This window comes from Bufo bufo, chromosome 8, assembly GCF_905171765.1.
Source record: "Bufo bufo chromosome 8, aBufBuf1.1, whole genome shotgun sequence".
Lineage (NCBI taxonomy): Eukaryota > Metazoa > Chordata > Amphibia > Anura > Bufonidae > Bufo > Bufo bufo.
The window spans coordinates 93,715,253-93,741,420 of NC_053396.1; the positions used below are offsets into that span (position 1 = coordinate 93,715,253).

General features: G+C 42.6%; 1 protein-coding gene across 1 annotated transcript in view; it reads right to left on the reverse strand.

Annotated features, from left to right (window-relative positions):
• Positions 1–26,168, reverse strand: part of TEX11 (testis expressed 11) — a 1,801,876-nt gene that overhangs the window by 739,200 nt on the left and 1,036,508 nt on the right. Inside the window, exon 12 of the mRNA XM_040406306.1 lies at positions 16,596–16,747. Within this exon, the coding sequence (XP_040262240.1) occupies positions 16,596–16,747 (152 nt within the window). The remainder of the gene's footprint in view (positions 1–16,595; positions 16,748–26,168) is intronic.

A 26,168-nucleotide genomic window follows, 5' to 3' on the forward strand; every position in this document is an offset into this window, starting at 1 on the left:
TAATAGAACAGAAATTGGTGAGAAAGCTATACTTTCACTGGATGCCCAAAAGGCATTTGATTGTATCGAGTGGGAGTATTTATGGGCAGTTTTGAAAAGGGTTGGTATAGGGGAGAGATTTATAAGATGGATCCAACTTATATATTCCAATCCGAGGTCTAGGGTGATGGTGGATGGGAGCTTGTCCTTGCCTCTTGCCCTTTATCGGGGTGCTAGGCAGGGATGCCCTCTCTCCCCATTACTATTTGCTATTGCAATTGAACCCTTGGCAAGTATAATAAGAAACGATAGGGAGTGTAAAGGTTTTTAATATGTGAAAGGAGATTAAAAATTATTAATGTACACTGACGATATTTTATTATTTATGCACAACACTGGGGATCAATTTAATAGAGTAACGTTTTATAATAGATAAGTTTGGTTCTTTTTCTGGGGGAAATCCTCTATGATGTTATTAGGAGATGGGCAATCACAGAGGGACTCAACGGTGCATGTGCTTGAGAAACACGAGAGTTTTAAATATTTAGGTATACAAATCTCCAGAAATATAGAAGAATATAAAAAGTTAAATGTACTCCCCGTAATAAAAGAACTTAGAACTAAAATACATATTTGGAAAAGTTTACCGTTGTCAATTCAGGGTCGGGTAAACCTAATAAAAATGATTTTTCTTCCAAAAATACTGTATGTCCTACAAAATGCCCCATTGAGGTTGCCGAAGAAGATTTTTAGGTTATTCGATAGTCTAATGGGGGATTTTATTTGGAAAGGTGCTATCCCTAGGATAAAGAAAGAAGTGCTTCAGCTCCCAGTAAGAGAGGGTGGATTAGCTGTTCCTAATAGGTTTTTTTTATTATTTAATAACACAATATAGTCAGATAAAAGGTCGTTTGAATGGTTTAGTGGGAAGGCAGGAATTAAATAAATTGGGTTGGAGAGTGGAATGGAATCACTTAGCGGTATTGGAGTCAGGTACACTGGGGAAAAATACTATATGAAATAGAATATTGAATTCAATGGAGTATAAATGTGTGGAAGTAAAAAAAATATTAGAGATTAAAGGTTATTTGCAGTACACACCTATTTGGAAAAATTTTAATTTAAAGGAATTGCAAACGATTAGGCTTTATATAGACTGGGAAAAAAAGGGGATGAAATATTTGAGGAAGATAAACTGAAGGATTTTTATACCTTGGTCAGTGAATTTGGGATCCCCCAAAGGATATCTATAAATATTTCCAGCTTAAAAATGCTTTGAAGACATCGGTGCATTTAGATAAATACAGATCACATTTTATGACCAATTTGTGCAGAAATCCATATTATTCCAAAGGGTTCACATACTTTTTCTTGCAACTGTATATACAGATACAATGATAATATCATGGGAATTGTGAAGGCTCACCTTTTTTGGTTGTGCAAAATTTAGGCACAACTCTATTGAAGGCTTTAAAGTGATTAGACTTATCTTCCGGAACTGCAGCCGCAGATTGTGAGTTCTTTTTGATGGGATATCCAGTCCCACAAAAGGAAAAATAGCAATAAGAGAAATTCTGCTTTGGCGCAAGTCCACAATGGAAACGGTCTCATAAGTATGATAATTCTTCTTTAATGGAAACAACGCGTTTCGGGGAGTGAAACTTCCCCTTCATCAGGTTTCATAGTATTACAATAGACAGACAAATATTTATAGGTACAGAACAACAAAAGACAAAAAAAACCCGCCAAAAACGAGCCCCTGGGGGCGGAGCTACCTACAGGTGTCATTTAAGACATCAGGTAAACTCAATCTAAGCAAATCTCAGTTTCATCTATACAAATCTTACTATGGTGTGATCCCATATAACCCCTCAGGGACCACCCACACGTATTTTTACGGCGGTCACTAAAGGGCCTAAGGCGGGGCCTCCGCTTTTTTTACGGCGGCCCAGTCTAGGCGCTGCACAGGTCTCCCGTGCAGCGGGGAGCAAGGACCCGGCTCTCACATGAGAGCCGCGGCCCTGCTCTAATAGCCTGGATTGGCAGGAATGCCGATCCGGGCTGTTTACCACTTTACATGCTAAAGGCAATGGTGCCCGCTGCATGTAAAGTGCTGAAAGAGGGAGCGGACTCCCTCTGTCTCCAATCGGCACTACGCAAATGCGATCGCGGGGTGCTAATGTGTGTGAAGGCTGCCTGGGGTCTGATGTGGGCCCCAGTCCAGCCTTGAGTTATTTCCAGTAGGCTGCGCCAGAAGTCAATGTCAGAATAGCATTGTGAAAAGAATGGCGTGGTATTAAACAGGCAGGAAGTGCTCAAACCCACATGCAGTTGTGCATATATATATGCAGGGGAGCAAATCCTGCACTTCCTGCCTGTTTAATACCACGCCATTCTTTTCAGTTTGTATATATATAGATGCCTGTAGGTGTATAAACTCCAATTTTAATGTGCCTGCTTTCCATCTACAGGCTACATTTAGGTGCACCTGTGAGGCCTGAGCCATATCAGCCAGTCTTGAGTGGGACTCGCAGACTCCTCCCTCCTCCCATTGCAAGCATGGTTACATGCTGGAGGTAACTGGTGAGTTGTTTGTGAGTCGGCCTCATGCTCTTGTAATTTGCCCACTGGCTCCTGGTATTGCCCACATGGCACAGGTAGGTGAGTGTTAGGTCCCGAGCTACTAGAGAAACCTTGGCGCGGTGCTCGGGCTCAGACATATCTTACACCGTAGGACAAGTTGGCTAATCTCTCAATTTTAAAATCAGTTTGAGGGTTTAGTAAGACCGCAGAGTGCACCTGTCTTTGATGTTATTTTGTTATATTGTCAGAATAGCATTGCCATTAAAATGCAATGCACTATAGGGATAGTGCATTGCATTTTAAAAGCAATCAAAAAGCTGTCTGTTATAGTCCCCTTGTGGAACTATTAAGTGGGGAAAAAAATGTAAAAAAAATAATAATTTATTCAATAAAAAAAAATCCCATAAAAAATTATGCTTTTCTTTCCATTGAAAATATGCTTTTGAAAAAAATATAAAAAATCTTCCCAAAAACATGTAATAACAGGCGATCAAGATTTTCTTGATATGTATTTGGTATCACTGTATTCGTACTGACCCAGAGAATAAAGATATTATGTTATTTATACCGAAAAATGAACGCCGTAAAATTTATAACATAAAAACGCAGTGGCAGTATTGCTGTTTTTCCCATCTCCCTCCCAGAAAGAGTTAATAAAAGTTAATCAGAAAGTTGTGTACCCCAAAATGGCACCATTAAAAACTACAACTTGTCCCGCAAACAACAAGCCCTCGTAAAGCTATATAGACGGAAAAATTAAAAAGTTATAGCTCTTGGAACGCAACGATGAAAAGAGGAAGAAAAATGCTTGGTCACTAAGGCCCAAAACAGGCTGGTCACTAAGTGGTTAAAGCTGTTTTCCGAGACTTAAATATTGAGGGCTTATTCTCACAGTAGCGCCGCAGCCTTCTTTCAGCTTTTCCTAGGCCAAGTGATGACAGATTTATCTGTCACGTGGCCCCGGTGCAGCTCAACCCCATAGAAGTGAATGCGTCTGAGCACAATACCAAGCACAGTCACTATACAATGTACAGAGCTGTGATTGACAAGCTGAGAGAAGGCAGCGGCGCTGTCTTCTCAAACAAATGATCAGTGGGGGTCCCAGGTGTTGGACCCTCACCGATCAGATACAGAGGATACAGTAGGTCATCAATATTTAAATATTCGAAAACCGTTTTAAGCATAATGGCACATGCAGGTTCAAGTGCAGTGTCCCACTCAGAGATGGTGGTGGGCACTTCAAACTTTTGTAAATGCTTATCAAATGTATTTCTGTATATACCTATAATTCCTATTAACAGGCTGTTAGTGTGTCATTACATCTATTCACACCTAGGTGGTGCTGGAGCCACTTATATATCTGGGGGGGTGTCTAGGCAGTGTAGAACAAGGTGGAAGAAGAGAGAACATAAGATTAGGAGAAAGGAAGTAAATGGGGGAGCAGAACAGGCTTAGTCCACAATGTAGCTGTTATTTTAGCCCCTTGGCTCTGGCTAGGCTAAGGGAGCATGTAGAACTGTATTACAGCAGCATAGCACAGACCAGTAAGTCTACATCTGAATAAAGAGAAAGTCTAGTGGAGGTTAGAGCTAAATTAGCCAATGGAATTCACAAGCTCTAGTGACCAGGAGGAACCGAAAAGTACCTGGACATAGCCGAACTATAAATGTGCAAAATTATTCTTTACCACATGCCTCTATGGACATAGTGGACCGTAATTCCTCAGTGAGCATCAAAAGAATGAAGCAAAAGACTGATTCCTACCATTAGGGAGCCTGTGGATTGCCACTGACCAGTAAGAGTTATTATATTCAGTACCTGAGTGCTAGAGTGTGGACAAAGTGTAGACAGATATAGAAAGAAGGAGAACTCAACTTACCACTGTCCAGCCTGCTACAAGGATTACAGCTAAACCAATATCTGTCATATCTTTATGCCATATAAATGATCTGTGACGACTACCTGGAGACAAGTGATTTAAGTAAAAGTTCAACTGTTGTACTACAACCGACTCCTCATCTTTTCCACCACCAACCTTTGCACCTAACGGTGCTGGCGTCACAAACAACTGGGGTCCCAGCCTCAAAAGCACCCTAAACACCTATACCATCTAGGGCACTTCAATTTCCATCTGGCTTGTGATCCCTGTACTAGAGAGTGCCCCGGAGGATTTAGTGCTGCACTGCGCGCCGGCCCAGGGAGGCTCTGCTAACCGTGAGTACAAACAACTACTACCCCCATCGGTCCACCATAGCTTACGTGTTGCCCCTGCGGTCCGATTCGCTGCACAAGGGAGTCCTTCTTCTCTCTCTGCCACACCATATTTTCACTACACTATATCTGGTAATAATATTTTGAGGTTTCAGGGTGCAGTATATGTAGCACTTATATTTTCAAGAGGCGTTTCTACAGGGAGGAACAAAAATACCAAACTTCAAAAAAGCTAAATTTAGCCAAGTAAGAGAGGCTATAGGCCTAACTAACTGGGACAAAGTCCTCAAAAATAAGAATACAGCCACAAAATGGGATATCTTTAAAAAATCCTAAAATCTCATTGTGAGAGGTACATACCGTATGGGAATAAAAGGTTAAGGAACAAAAAGAAACCAATGTGGATAAATAGAACTGAAAAGAAAGCAATAAATGACAAAAAGAAAGCATATAAATCACTAAAACAGGAGTGTAGCACAGAAGCACTGAAAAACTATAAGGGAAAAAATAGAACATGTAAAAAACTAATAAAAGCGGCCAAACTAGAGACCGAGAGATTAATTGCCAAAGAGAGTAAAACTAACCCTAAAATGTTCTTCAATTATATAAATGTTAAAAAGTATAAATCTGAAGGTGTCGGCCCTTTAAAGAGTAATGAGGGGGGAGTCGCAGAGAGCGACAAGGACAAAGCAAAGCTGTTAAATATTTTTTTCTCCAATGTATTTACTGAGGAAAATAAACTGTCAGATGACATGCAGAATGTAAAAATAAATTCCCCATTAACCCCTTAGTGACCAAGCCTGTTTGGGCCTTTATGACCAAGCGTCTTTCTTCCTTTTTTCATGGTCTCGTTCCAAGAGCTATAACTTTTTTATTTTTTCGTCTATATAGCTTTATGAGGGCTTGTTTTTTACGGGACAAGTTGTAGTTTTTAATGGTGCCATTTTTGGGTACACATAACTTTCTGATTAACTTTTATTAACTCTTTCTGGGAGGGAGATGGGAAAAAATAGCAATACTGCCACTGCGTTTTTACATTATAAATTTTATGGCGTTAATTTTTCGGTACAAATAACATTATCTTTATTTTCTGGGTCAGTACGATTACAGTGATACTAAATATTTATAATTTTGTTTACGTTTTACTACTTTTTTTGCAATAAAACCCCTTTTATTAACCAAAAAAATGATTTTGCATTGCCACTTCACAAGACCCATAACTTTTTTAATTTTTTTATAAGAATTGTGTGAGGGCTTTATCTTTGAAAGAAGACTTGTATTTTTCATTGGTATGATTTTGGAGTAAATGCCGCTTTTTGATCGCTTGTTATGAATAAATTCGAAATTCTTTTTTTTTTTTTACGGCGTTCACAATAGGGGATAATTTATGTAATATTTATGTAGTCCCGGTCGTTACGGATGCGGAAATACCAAACATATGGGGGATATTTTCTTTTTGCAATTTTTTTCATTGAAAAGCGTATTTTCAATGGAAAAAAATGCATATTTTTTTATTTTATGGATTTTTTTTTATTTAATAAATGTGTATTTTTTTTCTATTTTTTTTTACTACTTAATAGTCCCACAAGGGGACTATAATATACAGTATTTTGATTGCTTTTAAAATGTAATGCATTATCTCTATAATGTATTGCATTTCAATAGCAATGCTATTCAAACATTGACCAGCAGGCTGCGCCAGAGAGGCACAGCCTGCTGGAGGTAACGGAAGACTGGCTCGGGGCCCTGATCGGAAGCAAGGTAAGCTTCCCAACACATCAGCACCCCACAATCACATTTTCGGGGTGCTGATGGGAGACAGAGGGAGTCCGCTCCCTCTGTCACCACTTTACATGCAGCGGGCGCCATTGTGCCCGGCATGTAAAGGGTTAAACAGCCCGGATCGGCACTCCTGCCGGTCCGGGCTGTTAGAGCAGGGACCCGGCTCTCATGTGAGAGCCAGGTCCGCGCTCCCCGCTTCACGGGGGAGCCGTGCAGCGCTTAGACTGGGCCGCCGTAAAAACGCAGCGGCCCAGCCTAAGGCCCCTTAGTGACCGCCGTAAAAACACGTATGGGTGGTCACTAAGGGGTTAAAAGTGTCCTGTCTGACCCAGGAAGAAGTACATAAGCGACTTAAAAAGATTAAAATAGACAAATCGCCAGTACCGGATGGCATACACCCCCGTATCCTAAGGGAATTAAGTAATGTCATAGCCAGACCCTTATTTCTGATATTTGCGGACTCTATACTGACAGGGAATGTCCCACAGGATTGGCGCATGGCAAATGTGGTGCCAATATTCAAAAAGGGTCCAAAAACAGAGCCTGGAAACTATAGGCCGTTAAGTTTAACATCTGTTGTGGGTAAACTGTTTGAAGGTTTTCTGAGAGATGCTATCTTAGAGCATCTCAACGGAAATAAGCAAATAATGCCATATCAGCATGGCTTTGTGAGGGATCGGTCATGCCAAACTAATTTAATCAGTTTCTATGAGGAGGTAAGTTCTAGACTTGACAGCGGCGAATCAATGTATGTCGTATATCTGGACTTCTCCAAAGCATTTGACACTGTACCACATAAAAGGTTAGTATATAAAATGAGAATGCTCGGACTGGGAGAAAACATCTGTATGTGGGTAAGTAACTGGCTCAATGGTAGAAAACAGAGGGTGGTTATTAACGGTACACACTCAGATTGGGTCACTGTCACTAGTGGGGTACCTCAGGGGTCAATATTGGGCCCTATTCTCTTCAATATATTTATTAATGATCTTGTAGAAGGCTTGCATAGTAAAGTATCAATTTTCGCAGATGACACTAAACTGTGTAAAGTAATTTACACTGAAGAGGACAGTATACTACTACAGAGGGATCTGGATAGATTGGAGGCTTGGGCAGATAAGTGGCCGATGAGGTTTAACACTGACAAATGTAAAGTTATGCACATGGGAAGGAATAATGCAAGTCACCCGTACATACTAAATGGTAAAACACACGGTAACACTGACATGAAAAAGGATCTAGGAATTTTAATAAACAGCAAACTAAGCTGCAAAAAACAGTGTCAGGCAGCTGCTGCCAATGCCAATAAGATAATGGGTTGCATCAGAAGGGGCATAGATGCCCGTGATAAGAACATAGTCCTACCACTTTACAAATCGCTAGTCAGACCACACATGGAGTACTGTGTACAGTTCTGGGCTCCTGTAAACAAGGCAGACATAGCAGAGCTGGAGAAGGTCCAGAGGAGGGCAATTAAAGTAATAACTGGAATGGGGCAACTACAGTACCCTGAAAGATTATCAAAATTAGGGTAATTCACTTTAAAAAAAAGACAACTGAGGAGAGATCTAATTAATATGTATAAATATATCAGGGGTCAGTACAGAGATCTATCCCATCATCTATTTTTCGCCAGGACTGTGACTGTGACGAGGGGACATCCTCTGCGTCTGGAGGAAAGAAGGTTTGTACACAAACATAGAAGAGGATTCTTTACGGTAAGAGCAGTGAGACTATGGAACTCTCTGCCTGAGGAGGTGGTGATGGTGAGTACAATATAGGAATTCAAGAGGGGCCTGGATGTATTTCTGGAGTGTAATACTATTACAGGCTATAGCTACTAGAGAGGGGTCGTTGATCCAGGGAGTTATTCTGATTGCCTGATTGGAGTCGGGAAGGAATTTTTTATTCCCCTAAAGTGGGGAAAATTGGCTTCTACCTCACAGTTTTTTTTTTACTTCCTCTGGATCAGCTTGCAGGATAACAGGCCGAACTGGATAGACAAATGTCTTTTTTCGGCCTTATGTACTATGTTACTATGTTACTATGTTACAGTAGTGTTGAAATTTCCAGGGTCCCAGTCTGTGGCAGTACTTTATTCAGTAGGTACAATGTGGTGCAATTATTTTTGGGCCACATTGCGTGGTTTAGGCCTGTTTCACATTTGCCATAAACGGTAAACTGGGTGCTAACATGCGCTGGCAAGATACCGAACTGCCCCATTCCCGATAATGGGGACCAGCAGAGATCCGACCAGACAAAAACTGCTGCAGGTGGTATCTCGCCAGCGCACATTAGCGCCCGGTATTCACGGATCCTGCAGGATCTGTTTACCACAAATGTAAAACAGGCCTTAATTATATTCAGGTAAAATGTGGCACAATTATATTTAGGGACACTGTGTGTAGGACTATAAGGCCTCTTTCACACAGGCGTCCCGGATTTTCTCCGGATGCATTGCGTATGCATTGCGGGAAAATAATACAGTGATTAGACTTTAATGGGGTTGCTCATCCCCATCATCTCCTAGCAACCATGTGTGAAAATCGCACAGCATCCGCACTTGCTTGAGGATGCATGCGATTTTCATGCAGACCCATTCATTTCTATGGGGCCTGCGTTGCGTGAAAAACGCAGAATATAGAACATGCTGCAATTTTCACACAGTGCACAAGTGATGCGTGAAAATCACTGCTTATCTGCACAGCCCCATTGAAGTGAATGGGTCCGGATTCAGTGCGCGTGCAATACGCTCACCTCACACATTGCACCCGCGCGGAAAACTCGCCCTTGTGAAAGGGGCCTGAGGAGTCTGCGAAAGCAGGGTGGATAAGGACGTGCTGCACAAAAGCAAACCAAATACATCTGCAGACAAAAATCATGTAGAAGATGATTATCTCGGCCAGATGCAGAAAAAAGGAGATAGGGACAACTCCATTAGAAGAACACATTAGCTTTGAATCACTGGATTCATTCTGCCTCTGACTTTGTCTAATCAGTACTTAATATATTTGTATGTTTTCACTAATTGTGATTCCATATAATTATTTAGCATTTTATATTTTCATTATTTTATCTACCACTCCAAAATTTTACTCCCCATGCAATCAGAATCCTGGTGCATCTTTTGTTATAAAGATAATAACGAGCTCCATACTTAGTAATGCAGAGTTAGTTGTCAGTCACTAGTACAGCTGACCACATGACTCCTCAGCACAGAATGAACAGAGGTTTAACTATACGTCATGTATAGTTCTGATCACCGCCGCCCAGCGGGCGGTGATCGGAGCCCGGTGCCTGCTCAAATCATTGAGCAGGCACCTTGGCTAAATGCGCCGGGGGGTCCTGTGACCCCCCCCCCATGTCGGTGATCGCAGCAAACCGCAGGTCAATTAAGACCTGCGGTTTGCTGTGCTTCCGGGTTATTCGGGTCTCTGGGGACCCGATAACCCGGAACAGGATGGTGATCGGTGGTGTGATAATACACCATTAATCACCATCCTGCGATCCTGAGAGGTGATGGTGACATCACCTCTCAGGATCGGCTCTGATTGGTAGGTGGGCGGGCGGGAGGTTCAAATTAGAGCAGCGCTCCTCTCCTCCTCCTTTTGTGTCCAGGAGCCGAGGAGAGAGGAGCGCTGCACGTGGATCCAGAGCTGCACCGATCTCCAGCCAGCACCCCCATCTGTGCCCCAGCACCCCCCAGGTATTTAGGGAAAGGTTAGGGAAAGGTTGGGTTAGGCAGGGATATTCAGGGAAATTTAGTGAGAAAAAACAAACAAACAAATTTTTGTTGCATCACCCTAAATCAGGCGTCTGGGGTCCACAGCACAGCTGTGTGACCCTAAACCCCCCAGGGGTGCTGCAGCTTGCCCCACCCCTCAACTCAAGCAGTTTTTTTTATTTTTTTGTGTGTACGCCCACTGTTAGCGCATCGCACACCCCACCGCTGATCAACTTCGGACGGTTGATCAGAGATTTTGTGGGTTTTTTTTCAAATTTTTCCCCCTTTTTTTAGTTAGTCTTTTTTTGTCTGTTAGGTTTAGGGTGAGTTCGCGAACACCCGTGCCCCCACACACACGCACACTGAATAAAGATTTACACGCACGCACACACACGCAGACACACACTCCCCTATGGCCCGCCGGATGTTCTCGGCCGAGGAGGCATACGCCCAGCTTGCCTCCGAGTCCAAGAGCCCCAGTGAGGATGAGGATGACCCCACTTTCCTGTTGTCATCCGCGTCCTCATCATCTAGCAATGATGATGAGCCCCCAAGGCGGAGCAAGGGGACCGCCATGCTAGGGACCCTGTGGCCCACCCTAGTATGAGCAGCTCTGGGGCTCGTTACTAGTTTTCCGGCCCACCAGTTAAGTCCACCGGAGCCCCCTACCGGTTAACTAGCATGGTGTACCCCAGAGCATTTTGAGCCCGCGATTCCTGATTTTGTAGGCCGATCAGGAATCCAGATTTCCACAGTGGGCTTCACTGAATAGTCTTTTTTTCAGTGACCACTTTGTAAATCTGATGGTGGAGCAAACGAACCTGTACGCCCAACAGTTCGTTGCTCAACACCCGGGCTCCATTTTGGCTAGGCCCGGTGGCTGGACCCTGGTCAGTGCAGCCGAGATGAGGACGTTTTGGGGCCTTGTGCTGCACATGGGCCTAGTCAAGAAACCTAGTGTCAGGCATTACTGGAGTGGGGAACGTCCTCTACCAGACCCCACTAAACAGTACGGCCATGACACGCTCCCGGTTTGAGGCTATCCGGAAATGCCTGCATTATTCAGATAATGCAGCATGTCCCCCCGAGGTGATCCTGCCTATGACAGCCTGTACAAAATCAGGCCGGTCATCGATCACTTTGGGGCCAAATTTGTACAGGCCTATGTACCCGGAAGGGAGGTCGCGGTTGATGAGTCTCTCATTGCGTTCAAGGGGAGACTCATTTTCCGCCAGTATGTTCCCTCTAAGCAGGTGAGGTATGGCATGAAGCTGTACAAACTTTGTCAGAGTACCTCAGGGTACACTTACAAGTTTCGTGTGTACGAGGGGCGAGATTCTTGAACCCCCAGAATGTCCCCCCACTCTGGGTGTTAGCGGGAAACTTGTGTGGGACCTTATGCACCCACTGCTAGATAAGGGTTACCACCTGTACGTGGATAACTTTTATACTAGTATCGCTTGTTCCAGCCCCTCGCCACCAGATCCACGTCTGCTTGTGGGACCGTGCGGAAAAATCAACGCGGCCTCCCTGCCCACCCCCTCCAGGTACCTATCCCCAGGGGTGAGACCCGTGCCCTTACCACTGGAAACCTGTTGCTGGTCAGATATAAGGACAAGAGGGATGTCCTTGTACTGTCCACAATTCACGGTAAAGGCATCACCCCTGTCCCTGTGCGAGGTACCGCAGCAACGGTCCTCAAGCCCGATTGTATCGTCGACTACAATCGGTATATGGGAGGAGTTGATCTCTCTGATCAAGTCCTCAAGCCATATAATGCCATGCGCAAAACCCGAGTATGGTACAAAAAAGTTGCGGTCTACTTGGTGCAGGTTGCTTATTACAACTCTTTTGTGCTGTCCCGGAGCGCTGGCAACACAGGGACATTCCTTCAGTTGTATGAGGCAGTCCTCAAGGACCTGATCTTTTCTGACCGGGAAAGAGCAGGCCGGAGTACCTCGGGAACTGGAGGCGCCCGGATCGTCCCTGGCCAACACTTTCCAGGTGTGGTCCCCCATACTGGAAAGAAGGGACGGACCCAAAAAAGGTGCAGAGTGTGTCACAGGAGCGGGATACGGAAGGACACCACTATTCAGTGTGACACGTGCCCCGATCATCCGGGCCTCTGCATTATTGATTGCTTCAGGGAGTATCACACTTCCATGGAGTACTAAATTTATATCCCAATTTAGCCACTGACAATCGGATAAAAAAACTGGTTCTCAGAATTGAGACACTAAAACGAAAAAAAAGAAAAATTCTAAAATATTATTTTGTAAAACCAAAATTTATAAAAAAAAGGTACATATTAGGTATCGCCGCATCCGTAAGAATCTGCTCTATAAAAATACCCCCCCTAACTCCTTAGATGAACACTTGCTTTGTTACTGGAAAAGAATTGATTAAAATGGAAAATTTGCCAAAAAATCTAAATTCAGAAATTTTATCTCCATTTGCCATTAACTCTTGTGGAACACCTAAAGTGTTAACGACGTTTGTAAAATCAGTTTTGAATACCTTGAGGGGTGTAGTTTCTAGAATGGGGTCATTTTTGGGTGGTTTCTATTATGTAAGCCTCACAAAGTGACTTCAGACCTGAACTGGTCCCTAAAAATTGGGATTTTGAAAATTTCTGAAAAAGTTCAAGATTTGCTTCTAAACTTCTAAGCCTTGTAACATCCCCAAAATATAAAATATCATTCCTAAAATGATCCAAACATGAAGTAGACATATGGGGAATTTAAAGTAATAACTATTTTTGGAGGTATTACTATGTATTATAGAAGTAGAGAAATTGAAACTTGGAAATTTGCAATTTTTTACAACTTTTTGGTAAATTTGTTATTTTTTTATAAATAAAAGTGAATTTTCTTGACTTCATTTTACCAGTGTCATGAAGTACAATATGTGTTGAAAAAACAGTCTCAGAATGGCCTGCATAAGTCAAAGTGTTTTAAAGTTATCACCACTTAAATTGACACTGGTCAGATTTGCAAAAAATGGCCTGGTCCTTAAGGTGAAATAAGGCTGTGTCCTAAAGGGGTTAACCCTTTCACCCCCAGAGGTTTATTTTTTTTTTTGCGTTTTCATTTTGCGCTCCCTGCCTTCCCAGAGCCATAACTTTTTTATTTGTCTGCTCACATATAAGCAGTGATGGCCAGTTTGCCGTGTTCGCCCACAAATGCGGGCTGCCATCTTAAATCACAAGTCCGGCGAGGCACAGGTAAGTCCGGTCTGAAAGAAATGCGGTCACCGGGAGCAGGCAGTTCCAAGAACAGTAACTGGGGGCCTTCATCGGGCTGTTCTCGGAAGTGCCTGCTCCCGGTGACCGCATTTGTTTCAGACCGGCTCACGGCGCAGGCACAGGTAAGGACTTACCTGTTTCTCGCCGGACTTGTGATTTAAGATGGCAGCCCGCATGTGTTCGAACTGGCCATCACTGCATATGAGGGCTTGTTTTTTGCAGGACAAGTTGTACTTTTCAACACCACCATTTAATATTGCATATGATGTAGTGGGAAGCGGGGAAAAAATTCCAAATGGGGTGAAATTGCAAAAAAAAGCTATTCCACCGCAGTTTTACTTTTTTTTTATTTACGACGTTTGATGTGCGATAAAACTTACCAGTTACTTTTATTCTACAGGTCAGTACGAATCTGGCGATACCTTATATGTATAGTTTTGTTGCGTTTTGATAGCGTATTTTGACCCCTATAACTTTTTTGTAATTATGTGTACGGGGCGATCTGAACTTTTCAATGACACCATTCTGGGGTGTGTATGACTTTTTGATCACTTTTTATTTAATTTTTTTTTATAAAAAAACTGCGAATTGCCCATTTGTACGCTTTTTTCCATTTTGCTGTTTGCCGTATGGGAAATATATTTTTATACTATGGGCGTTTTCGCACATCGCGACACCCATGATGTGTATTTTTTTAATTCTTTTATTTCTATTTTGGGAAAAGGGGGTGATCTGAATTTTTAAGTTTTTTTTTATTTATTTTTTTAAACTTTTTTTTTATAGTTCCTTTAGGTAATTATAACATGCAATCATTAGATTGCTATTATCATAGACTCCAATGTGCTAGCATTGGAATCTATGATGATTTTACTAGTTTCCTATGGAGCCCTATTACAGGCAAGGGCTTCATCGGAAATATTATGCAGCAGCCTCGTGTCATTAACAAAGATAGGGGTTGCTGCACACACGCTCTGGCTCCTCCGTACGCCGCACTGGGGAGCCGGAGCACCACCGGAAGCACGCGTTTCTGGGGGTTTCACGGCATCTGAGGGGTTAAATGTCTGCGATCTGCATTACTGCCGGTTGAGGACAATTAACCGCAGATGTCTGCTATAAAAAGCAGGCGGCCACCCGTGGCTATGGCACCCGCTCCGCTCAGGAGCGGGCGCCATCTTTAACGACCCTCCTAGCCCCGTACTATTACGGTGCTGGGGGTGAAGGGGTTAAATGAATAAATTACAAGTTAATTATAAATAAATGTATCAATCAATGTATCGATCCTCCTGCTTTATAATATCAGACTTCCCAAGTTCTCCCTTTTTTTGGAGGGACAGTCCCTCTGTCCCTCTTTGCTCCTTAAATGTCCCTCTTTTTGATCTGAGGAATAGATTTACATAGTTACATTTATAATATTGATCCAGAAACTGTTTGTCTGCTTCCTCTCTGTATATTCAAGCCCGTCTTATTCATTATTTGATGCAATTGGGATTTTAGAAATTCTGATTATTTTTGCGCTTTTTTGTAAGAGAAAACTATGCAAGTGTATAGATACAGTACAGACCAAAAGTTTGGACACACCTTCTCATTCAAAGAGTTTTCTTTATTTTCATGACTATGAAGGCATCAAAACTATGAATTAACACATGTGGAATTATATACATAACAAACAAGTGTGAAACAACTGAAAATATGTCATATTCTAGGTTCTTCAAAGTAGCCACCTTTTGCTTTGATTACTGCTTACTGCTCTTGGCATTCTCTTGATGAGCTTCAAGAGGTAGTCCCCTGAAATGGTCTTCCAACAGTCTTGATGGAGTTCCCAGAGATGCTTAGCACTTGTTGGCCCTTTTGCCTTCACTCTGCGGTCCAGCTCACCCCAAACCATCTCGATTGGGTTCAGGTCCGGTGACTGTGGAGGCCAGGTCATCTGGCGCAGCACCCAATCACTCTCCTTCATGGTCAAATAGCCCTTACTTTCAAAGTTTTCCCATTTTTTCGGCTGACTGACTGACCTTCATTTCTTAAAGTAATGATGGCCACTCGTTTTTCTTTACTTAGAATTTGTATTATGGCAAGAAAATAGCAGCTAACAGTCTATTCAGTAGGACTATCAGCTGTGTATCCACCTGACTTCTCCTCAACGCAACTGATGGTCCCAACCCCATTTATAAGGCAAGAAATCCCACTTATTAAACCTGACAGGGCACACCTTTGAAGTGAAAACCATTTCAGGGGACTACCACTTGAAGCTCATCTAGAGAATGCCAAGAGTGTGCAAAGCAGTAATCAAAGCAAAAGGTGGCTACTTTGAAGAACCTAAAATATGACATATTTTCAGTTGTTTCACACTTGTTTGTTATGTATATAATTCCACATGTGTTAATTCATAGTTTTGATGCCTTCAGTGTGAATCTACAATTTTCATAGTCATGAAAATAAAGAAAACTCTTTGAATGAGAAGGTGTGTCCAAACTTTTGGTCTGTACTGTATGCAGAAAAATAGTGATCTTTCACACAATGAACCAAAAGTATCCCTCTTTGACCATCCAAAAAGTTGGGAGGTATGTAATATGCAGCATATATATTGCGCTGCATTTTCATAGTGACAGGTTCCCTTCAATTCCATCATATTAACCTCCCTAGCGGTAATCCCGAGTGTGGATGGGGGTTAATTTACACTGCAAGAAGCGGTAACCCCGAACCACACTCGGGATTACCATGGGTTAATTAGAACTGGGCAGGAATGGATGCTGACAGCACACAGTGTGCTGTCCGCATGAGCATTTCCGGAGCACGGCGCGAACTTCCGGTCGCAGCTCCGGAAGAACTGCTTCGGGTACGAAAATACTACAGGAATTAGACCGCCAGGGAGGTTAACTAACTAAACAATACACAAGGGAGTAACTAGAAAAGACCCCCAAGCAACTCCCCCCCACAAAAATTCCCCCACCTCTGTGACTAGTCAGGACTGTCCATGCTTGTCATACAACTAGCAGCTGCTACAGCAGTAGTTCTGCCCCTGATGCAACCTGCAATCCATAATACACACTTTATCCCAGTTCTTTTCCATACCTGTGATTAAATCTTCCACTTTTTGTCGTGCAAGAAATTCCTTCCCCCTCTTCAGTAAAAGTTCAATTTGCAGAAGTAGAGCCTTCCCAATATCAGGAGATTGTTCAAAGTGATTACAGACCATTTTGAGGAAATCAAATCCAACAGAATCCCTAGAAGAGTATATGATAGAAAGTGTATATGTAAGTTTCCATGTCTTTCCCTTGGTTTGTAGTTATGTGAACAATACAAATACATTCTGATTTAAAAGTCATTGTAGAGTGTCCCACTATGTGCTACACGTGGGCACTTTAAACCTTTGAAAGGTCATATCCAGGGGCTTAGCTAAAGGCTCATGGGCCCTGGTGCAAGAGTGTAGCTTGGGCCCCCCTTACCTCAGTGCTTTGTGGCCAGGAGCAGGGAAGCACGTAGCCTTCGTACTGCCTGAGGCAAAAATCGAAACGGCACCCCCCCTCCATGCCAAATTATTGATATAATACTGGTGTTTTCTTATGTGGCACAAGGGTCTTTGGGCCCCTCAGACTCCTGGGCCCGGTAGCGACTGCTACCTCTGCTGAGTGTGTGTCTATGGAGTGTAGAACAGAAGGAAGGAAGTTAATGGAGGAGGTGAACAGGAAAAGTCCTATATGTAGCTGCCACTTTAGCCCCTTGGCCCTGATCAAGCCGAGGGAGTGTGGGCCAAATTATAGCTACAGACCAGTGAGTAAATGTCTGGATATAGAGCAAGTCTAGTGGAGATAGAAACTGCATTAGTTTATGGACTCCACAGCACCAGTAACCAGGAGAAGACTAAAAGCACCTGGACACAGCCGGACGACTAGGCGCAAGGTTGTTCATTACCACATGCCTCTATGGACATTGTGGATCAGAGTATATGAAAGCATCCTATACAAACAATGGAGCAGAAGGTTTTTGCCTGCCGTTAGGAAAACCGCCCTGTGGATTGCTAATTACAAGTAAGAAGTTATAACAGTATATCCAGTACCTGATTGCTAGAGTGTGGACAAAGTACAGAAAGATATAGAAAGAAGGAGGACTCCTCAAGTTACAATTGCCAAACCTGTTACAAGTCCAGTGTCCTGAAACACACCGCTTAATACTGTGATCGTGTTATATGTAAATTGTGCTTGTATAGGAGTTCCAATAAAGTTGCATAGGGAGGGGGAGGTTCTAACAAGCCTCCCAGGGCTCACTCCACCCTGCACACAGTACAGAGGAGAAGGAGGTCAGTGTGTATGATGTCTGACCTCAGCAGCCATTTTGGAGAGCTATCCAAGCTCCATAGTTAGTTCCATGAACCAGCCCATAGAAGGGAAAGATTACAGAGTGACCAGGCAACTCAGAGAGAGAGAATATTGGCAAAGGAAGGTAACTGTTGTTTATCAGACTCTAGTCTCCTTTGCATTAGGTGAAGAGATTCTAAGCTACAAGCTACCCACCATAACCAAGTACAGAAAGGCCATCTGTCAGCATATAGTATTCGTAGTATTCGTAGAGAGGATACAGAAGTGTATGATTATACAGTACAGCAGACATAGTACATCCCTCCAGCCTGGATAAATAAGGGAGAAAGATTGATTTTCATAGAAAACTGCTCCTTATGCAACTTCTGGGAACTAATCTGAATCACTGTAAAAGCTGTCTTGCTGTAAATGACTTTTGCATACATTGATTACCTTTGAATCAGCTTCAGTAAAGTACTGGGAGTTTGTTAAGAAACTTGGTCTACTTATTCTACATCATATCCTAATTGCACCTCACGGTGCTGGCGTCACAAACGCAGGGGCCCAGCCACCAAAGCACCCTAAGCATACCCACTACCATCAAGGGCACCTCAACTTGCATCTGGCTGGTGTTCCCTGCAATAGAGAGTGCCCTGGAAGATTTAGTGCTGTCTTCCCCATCACTGCACGCCTACCCAGGGAGCTACAAAACCGTGAGTACGACTATTACCCCCATCCGCCCACCGTGCACTCACATACTGCCCCTGCGGTACGGTACGGTTCACCTTAATAAGGACTGTTTGGGGCCACAATCTGTCTTACAGAGCACCATACGCCTCTATATTAAGCTGTCACAGCGACTCTTAACTACCTCAGCCCCCCTAGCTTAAACACCCTTAATGACCAGGCCCCTTTTTACACTTCTGACCTACACTACTTTAACCGTTTATTGCTCGGTCATGCAACTTACCACCCAAATGAATTTTACCTCCTTTTCTTCTCACTAATAGAGCTTTCATTTGGTGGTATTTCATTGCTGCTGACATTTTTTGCTATTAATCGAAATTTAAAGATTTTTTTGCCAAAAAATGACATTTTTTAGTTTCAGTTGTAAAATTTTGCAAAAAAAACAACATCCATATATAAAATTTCTCAAAATTTATTGTTCTACATGTCTTTGATTAAAAAAAATGTTTGGGTAAAAAAAAATGGTTTAGGTAAAAGTTATAGCGTTTACAAACTATGGTACAAAAATGTGAATTTCCGCTTTTTGAAGCAGCTCTGACTTTCTGAGCACCTGTCATGTTTCCTGAGGTTCTACAATGGCCAGACAGTACAAACACCCCACAAATGACCCCATTTCGGAAAGTAGACACCCTAAGGTATTCGCTGATGGGAATAGTGAGTTCATAGAACTTTTTATTTTTTGTCACAAGTTAGCGGAACTTGTGACAAAAAATAAAAACTTCTATGAACTCACTATGCCCATCAGCGAATACCTTGGGGTGTCTTCTTTCCAAAATGGGGTCACTTGTGGGGTAGTTATACTGCCCTGGCATTCTAGGGGCCCTAATGTGTGGTAAGTAGTTTGAAATCAAAATCTGTAAAAAATGGCCGGTGAAATCCGAAAGGTACTCTTTGGAATGTGGGCCCCTTTGCCCACCTAGGCTGCAAAAAAGTGTCACACATCTGGTATCTCCGTACTCAGGAGAAGTTGGGCAATGTGTTTTGGGGTGTCATTTTACATATACCCATGCTGGGTGAGAGAAATATCTTGGCAAAAGACAACTTTTCCCATTTTTTTTATACAAAGTTGGCATTTGACCAAGATATTTATCTCACCCAGCATGGGTATATGTAAAATGACACCCCAAAACACATTGCCCAACTTCTCCTGAGTACGGAGATACCACATGTGTGACACTTTTTTGCAGCCTAGGTGGGCAAAGGGGCCCACATTCCAAAGAGCACCTTTCGGATTTCACCGGCCTTTTTTTTTTTACAGATTTTGATTTCAAACTACTTACCACACATTTGGGCCCCTAGAATGCCAGGGCAGTATAACTACCCCACAAGTGACCCCATTTTGGAAAGAAGACACCCCAAGGTATTCCGTGAGGGGCATGGCGAATTCCTAGAATTTTTTATTTTTTGTCACAAGTTAGCGGAAAATGATGATTTATTTTTACTTATTTTTTTCTTACAAAGTCTCATATTCCACTAACTTGTGACAAAAAATAAAAACTTCCATGAACTCACTATGCCCATCAGCAAATACCTTGGGGTGTCTTCTTTCCAAAATGGGGTCACTTGTGGGGTAGTTATACTTCCCTGGGATTCTAGGGGCCCTAATGTGTGGTAAGTAGTTTGAAATCAAAATCTGTAAAAAATGGCCGGTGAAATCCGAAAGGTGCTCTTTGGAATGTGGGCCCCTTTGCCCACCTAGGCTGCAAAAAAGTGTCACACATCTGGTATCCCCGTACTCAGGAGAAGTTGGTCAAATGCCAACTTTGTATAAAAAAAATGGGAAAAGTTGTCTTTTGCCAAGATATTTCTCTCACCCAGCATGGGTATATGTAAAAAGAAACCCCAAAACACATTGCCCAACTTCTCCTGAGTACGGGGATACCAGATGTGTGACACTTTTTTGCAGCCTAGGTGGGCAAAGGGGCCCACATTCCAAAGAGCACCTTTCGGATTTCACCGGCCATTTTTTTACAGATTTTGATTTCAAACTACTTCTCACGCATTCGGGCCCCTAAAATGCCAGGGCAGTATAACTACCCCACAAGTGACTCCATTTTGGAAAGAAGACACCCCAAGGTATTTCGTGATGGGCATAGTGAGTTCATGGAAGTTTTTATTTTTTGTCACAAGTTAGTGGAATATGAGACTTTGTAAGGAAAAAAATAAATAAAATAAAAATCATCATTTTCCGCTAACTTGTGACAAAAAATAAAAAATTCTAGGAACTCGCCATGCCCCTCACGGAATACCTTGGGGTGTCTTCTTTCCAAAATGGGGTCACTTGTGGGGTAGTTATACTACCCTGGCATTCTAGGGGCCCTAATGTGTGGTAAGTAGGTAAATGACCTGTGAAATCCGAAAGGTGCTCTTTGGAATGTGGGCCCCTTTGCCTACCTAGGCTGCAAAAAAGTGTCACACATGTGGTATCGCCGTATTCAGGAGAAGTTGGGCAATGTGTTTTGGGGTGTCTTTTTACATATACTCATGCTGGGTGAGAGAAATATCTCGGCAAAAGACAATTTTTCCCATTTTTTATACAAAGTTGGCATTTGACCAAGATATTTATCTCACCCAGCATGGGTATATGTAAAATGACACCCCAAAACACATTGCCCAACTTCTCCTGAGTACGGCGATACCAGATGTGTGACACTTTTTTGCAGCCTAGATGCGCAAAGGGGCCCACATTCCTTTTATGAGGGCATTTTTAGACATTTAGATCCCAAACTTCTTCTCACGCTTTAGGGCCCCTAGAATGCCAGGGCAGTATAAATACCCCACATGTGACCCCATTTTGGAAAGAAGACACCCCAAGGTATTCAATGAGGGGCATGGCGAGTTCATATAATTATTTTTTTTTTGGGCACAAGTTAGCGGAAATTGATATTTATTTATTTATTCTCACAAAGTCTCCCTTTCCGCTAACTTGGGACAAAAATTTCAATCTTTAATGGACTCAATATGCCCCTCACGGAATACCTTGGGGTGTCTTCTTTCCGAAATGGGGTCACATGTGGGGTATTTATACTGCCCTGGCATTCTAGGGGCCCTAAAGCGTGAGAAGAAGTCTGGAATATAAATGTCTAAAAATTTTTACGCATTTGGATTCCGTGAGGGGTATGGTGAGTTCATTTGAGATTTTATTTTTTGACACAAGTTAGTGGAATATGAGACTTTGTAAGAAAAAAAAATATAATTTCCGCTAACTTGGGCCCAAAAAATGTCTGAATGCAGCCTTACAGGGGGGTGATCAATGACAGGGGGGTGATCAATGACAGGGGGGTGATCAGGGAGTCTATATGGGGTGATCACCCCCCTGTCATTGATCACCCCCCTATAAGGCTCCATTCAGATGTCCGTATGTGTTTTGCGGATCCGATCCATGTATCAGTGGATCCGTAAAAATCATACGGACATCTGAATGCAGCCTTACAGGGGGGTGATCAATGACAGGGGGGTGATCAATGACAGGGGGGTGATCAATGACAGGGGGGTGATCAGGGAGTCTATATGGGGTGATCAGGGGTTAATAAGGGGTTAATAAGTGACAGGGGGGGGTGTAGTGTAGTGGTGCTTGGTGCTACTTATTACTGAGCTACCTGTGTCCTCTGGTGGTCGATCCAAACAAAAGGGACCACCAGAGGACCAGGTAGCAGGTATATTAGACGCTGTTATCAAAACAGCATCTAATATACCTGTTAGGGGTTAAAAAAATCGCATCTCCAGCCTGCCAACGAACGATCGCCGCTGGCAGGCTGGAGATCCACTCGCTTACCTTCCGATCCTGTGAACGCGCGCGCCTGTGTGCGCGCGTTCACAGGAAATCTCGCGTCTCGCGAGATGACGCATACATGCGTGACTGTGCGCAGGGCTGCCGCCTCCGGAACGCGATCCTGCGTTAGGCGGTCCGGAGGCGGTTAAAGGGCCAGACACCTACAAAGTAGCGATTGCCCATAGCAATGCAATGCAAAAAGTATGTAAAACCATATTTAATCTGCATTATATTGAAAGACTGTCATTGCCATGTCTGAACAAGGGGATAGTTAGCAGCCTGTTCTCAGCAGATTCCCTGCAGCAGCCGAAGCTAGTTCCAGCGCAGCACCAGCCGCTGCAGCACCAAGCATCATGCCCTTAACAATGCCTTATTTTCTAGGGGCACCCTAGTTCCCACGATATGCTGAGGAAGCTCATGCTTTAAGGGAATTGAAAGAAAAAATGTTGTTGATATTCAGATTGTACCCTGTGTCGGCAGAACAGCAAATGCAAATACTCATTGCACAACTGGAAGGAGCAGCCCTCAGAGAAGTGAAATCCTGGCCAAGTTCAGAAAAAAGAACAGTAGAGAAGATATTTGAACGACTCTTCACCACTTTTGAACCCAGGACTGTGTCAGAGGTAAAGATGAGATTCTTTAGCAAGAGACAGCAGTCTGGTGAGTCACTCAGAGACTTTACATTATCCTTAGACTACTTTCACACTCGAGTTTTGGGCGGATCTGTCATGGATCTGCAAAAACTGATCTGTTACAATAATACAACTGCATGCATCCGTCATGAACGGATCCGTTTGTATTATCTGTAACATAGCCAAGACGGATCCGTCATGAACGCTATTGAAAGTCAATGGGAGATGGATCCATTTTTCTATTGTGCCAGATTGTGTCAGAGAAAACGGATCCGTCCTCATTGACTTACATTGTGAGCCAAGACAGAACCGTTTGGCTCAATTTCGTCAAGCGGACAGCAAAATGCTGCAGGCAGTGCTTTGGTGTCCGCCTCCAGAGCGGAATGGAGACTAATCGGAGGCAAACTGATGCATTCTGAGCGGATACTTTTCCATTCAGAATGCATTAGGGCAAAACTGATCCATATTGGACTGCTTGTGAGAGCCCATGACAGATCTCACAAATGGAAAGCCAAAGCGCGGGTGTGAAAGTAGCCTCACAGGAAGCCCTGTGAGATGTTATACAGGTAGACCCCCATGAAGCACAGGATCAAGATAAAACACTGAAAGAACAATTCATTAAGGGTGTTAAGACCTTAAACCTTAAAGAGCCAGTTAAAGATGTTAGCTGCACAGCACCCAAGTTCTACCTTCCTAGACTTCAAAGAGCTGGCTATCAGTATTCTGGGGAAATACCCACAACCAGAGCCTGCTAGGCCTGCTGAAATGTCTGTGAATAAGCGAGCTATATCTCCAAAATGTCACCATATAGTTAGTCAGGAAGCCCAAGCTCCAGCTCCTGATGCAGTTGCTGCTCTGACAGATAGAGATGGCTTTGTGGTTCGCCCGGCGGTGGTTTTGCAGCAAATTTTGCTTGTTCGCGATTCGCCGAACATGCGAACATATGGCGATATTCGCATGCGCCATATTCTTCTGCATTGCGCCGAACTTTGACCCATGACACATTTATCAGGTGGGACAGGACAGCCAATTGAGACGTTTTAGCACATGGACACACCCGCACCCTATAACAGGATCCGATCTGGAAGCCATTTTACATTCTGTGTTTTGCCAGTGTAGGAAGAGGTTGCTTTGTGGAGCAGGGACAGACTGTTAGGGACACCAAATGCTAGCTAATAGGCCCACAAAAGTTCTTTTAAGGACTGGTATAGGTTTGCTATCGATAGGTGTGATATACTGAGGGGTGTGATATACTTATAATATACTTTCTAACATATAAAGTATATTATAGTGCATTTGTGTTGTGCAGCATTTGTGTGCGGTTGTGCTGCGATACCGCAGCTATATAGAGAGACAAATGCTATTGGAATAACTAATTGCAACTGGTGTAATATAACTGTTGCCCCCCAAAAAACTGATTAAGGGTTGTGATATACCTATAATATACTTTCTAACATAGAAAGTATATTATAGTGCATTTGAATTGTTCAGCAGTTGTGTGCGGTTCTGCTGCAATACTGCAGGTATATAGACGGACAAGCGTTTTTGGAACAACTATTTGTAATGAATGTGATATATCTGTTGCCCCCCAAAAAACTGATTATGGGGTGCAATATACCTGCTTCCACAAAATACTGATTAAGGGGTTTGATATACCTGCTTCCACAAAATACTGATTTAAGGGTGCGATATACCTGCTTCCACCAAATATTGATTCAGGGGTTCTATATACGGTACCTGTTTCCACAAAATACTGATTCAGGGGTGTGATATCCCTGCTTCTTCAAAATACTGATTAACCACCTCAGCTCCCCTAGCTTAAACCCCCTTAATGACCAGACCACTTTTTACAATTCTGCACTACACTACTTTCACGGTTTATTGCTCGGTCATACAACTTACCACCCAAATAAATTTTACCTCCTTTTCTCCTCACCAATAGAGCTTTCATTTGGTGGTATTTCATTGCTGCTGACATTTTTACATTTTTTTATATTAATCAAAATTGACTGAAATATTTGCAAAAAAATGAAATTTTTCACTTTCTGTTGTAAAATTTTTCAAATAAAACTACATTTCTATATAATTTTTTCTCTAAATTTATTGTTCTACATGTCTTTGATAAAAAAAAAAATGCAATAAGTGTATATTTATTGGTTTGGGTAAAAGTTATAGCGTTTACAAACTATGGTGCAAAAATGTGAATTTACGCACTTTGACGTTCTGAGCACATGTCATGTTTCCTGAGGTTCTACAATGCCCAGACAGTAGAAACACCTCACAAATAACCCCATTTCGGAAAGTAGACACCCTAAGGTATTCGCTGATGAGCATAGTGAGTTCATGGAAGTTTTCATTTTTTGTCACAAGTTAGTGGAAAATTATTATTATTATTATATTTTTTTTTCTTACAAAGTCTCATATTCCACTAACTTGTGACAAAAAATAAAATTTTACATGAACTCACCATAACCCTCACGGAATACCTTGGGGTGTCTTCTGTAGAAGTAGTTTGGAATCCAAATGCGTAAAAATGCCCTGTAAAATCCTAAAAGTACTCATTGGAATTTGGGCCCCTTTGCACACCTAGGCTGCAAAAAAGTGTCACACATGTGGTATCGCCGTACTCAGAAGAAGTAGGGCAATGTGTTTTGGGGTGTATTTTTACATATACCCATGCTGGGTGAGAGAAATATCTCTGTAAAAGACAACTTTTACCATTTTTTTATACAAAGTTGTCATTTTACAGAGATATTTCTCACACACAGAATGGGTATATGTAAAAATACACCCCAAAACACATTGCCCTACTTCTCCTGAGTAAGGCGATACCAGATGTGTGACACTTTTTTGCAGCCTAGGTGCACAAAGGGGCCCAAATTCCAATGAGTATCTTTAGAATTTCACAGGGCATTTTTTACGCATTTGGATTCCAAACTACTATTCACGCTTTAGGGCCGCTAAAATTCCAGGGCAGTATAAATACCCCACAAGTGACCCCATTTGGGAAAGAAGACACCCCAAGGTATTCCGTGAGGGGCATGGCGAGTTCCTAGAATATTATTTTTTTTGGCCCAAGTTAGCGGAAAATTTAAATTTAATTTTTTTTCTTACAAAGTCTCATATTCCACTAACTTGTGACAAAAAAATAAAATTTTACATGAACTCGCCATGCCCCTCACGAAATACCTTGGGGTGT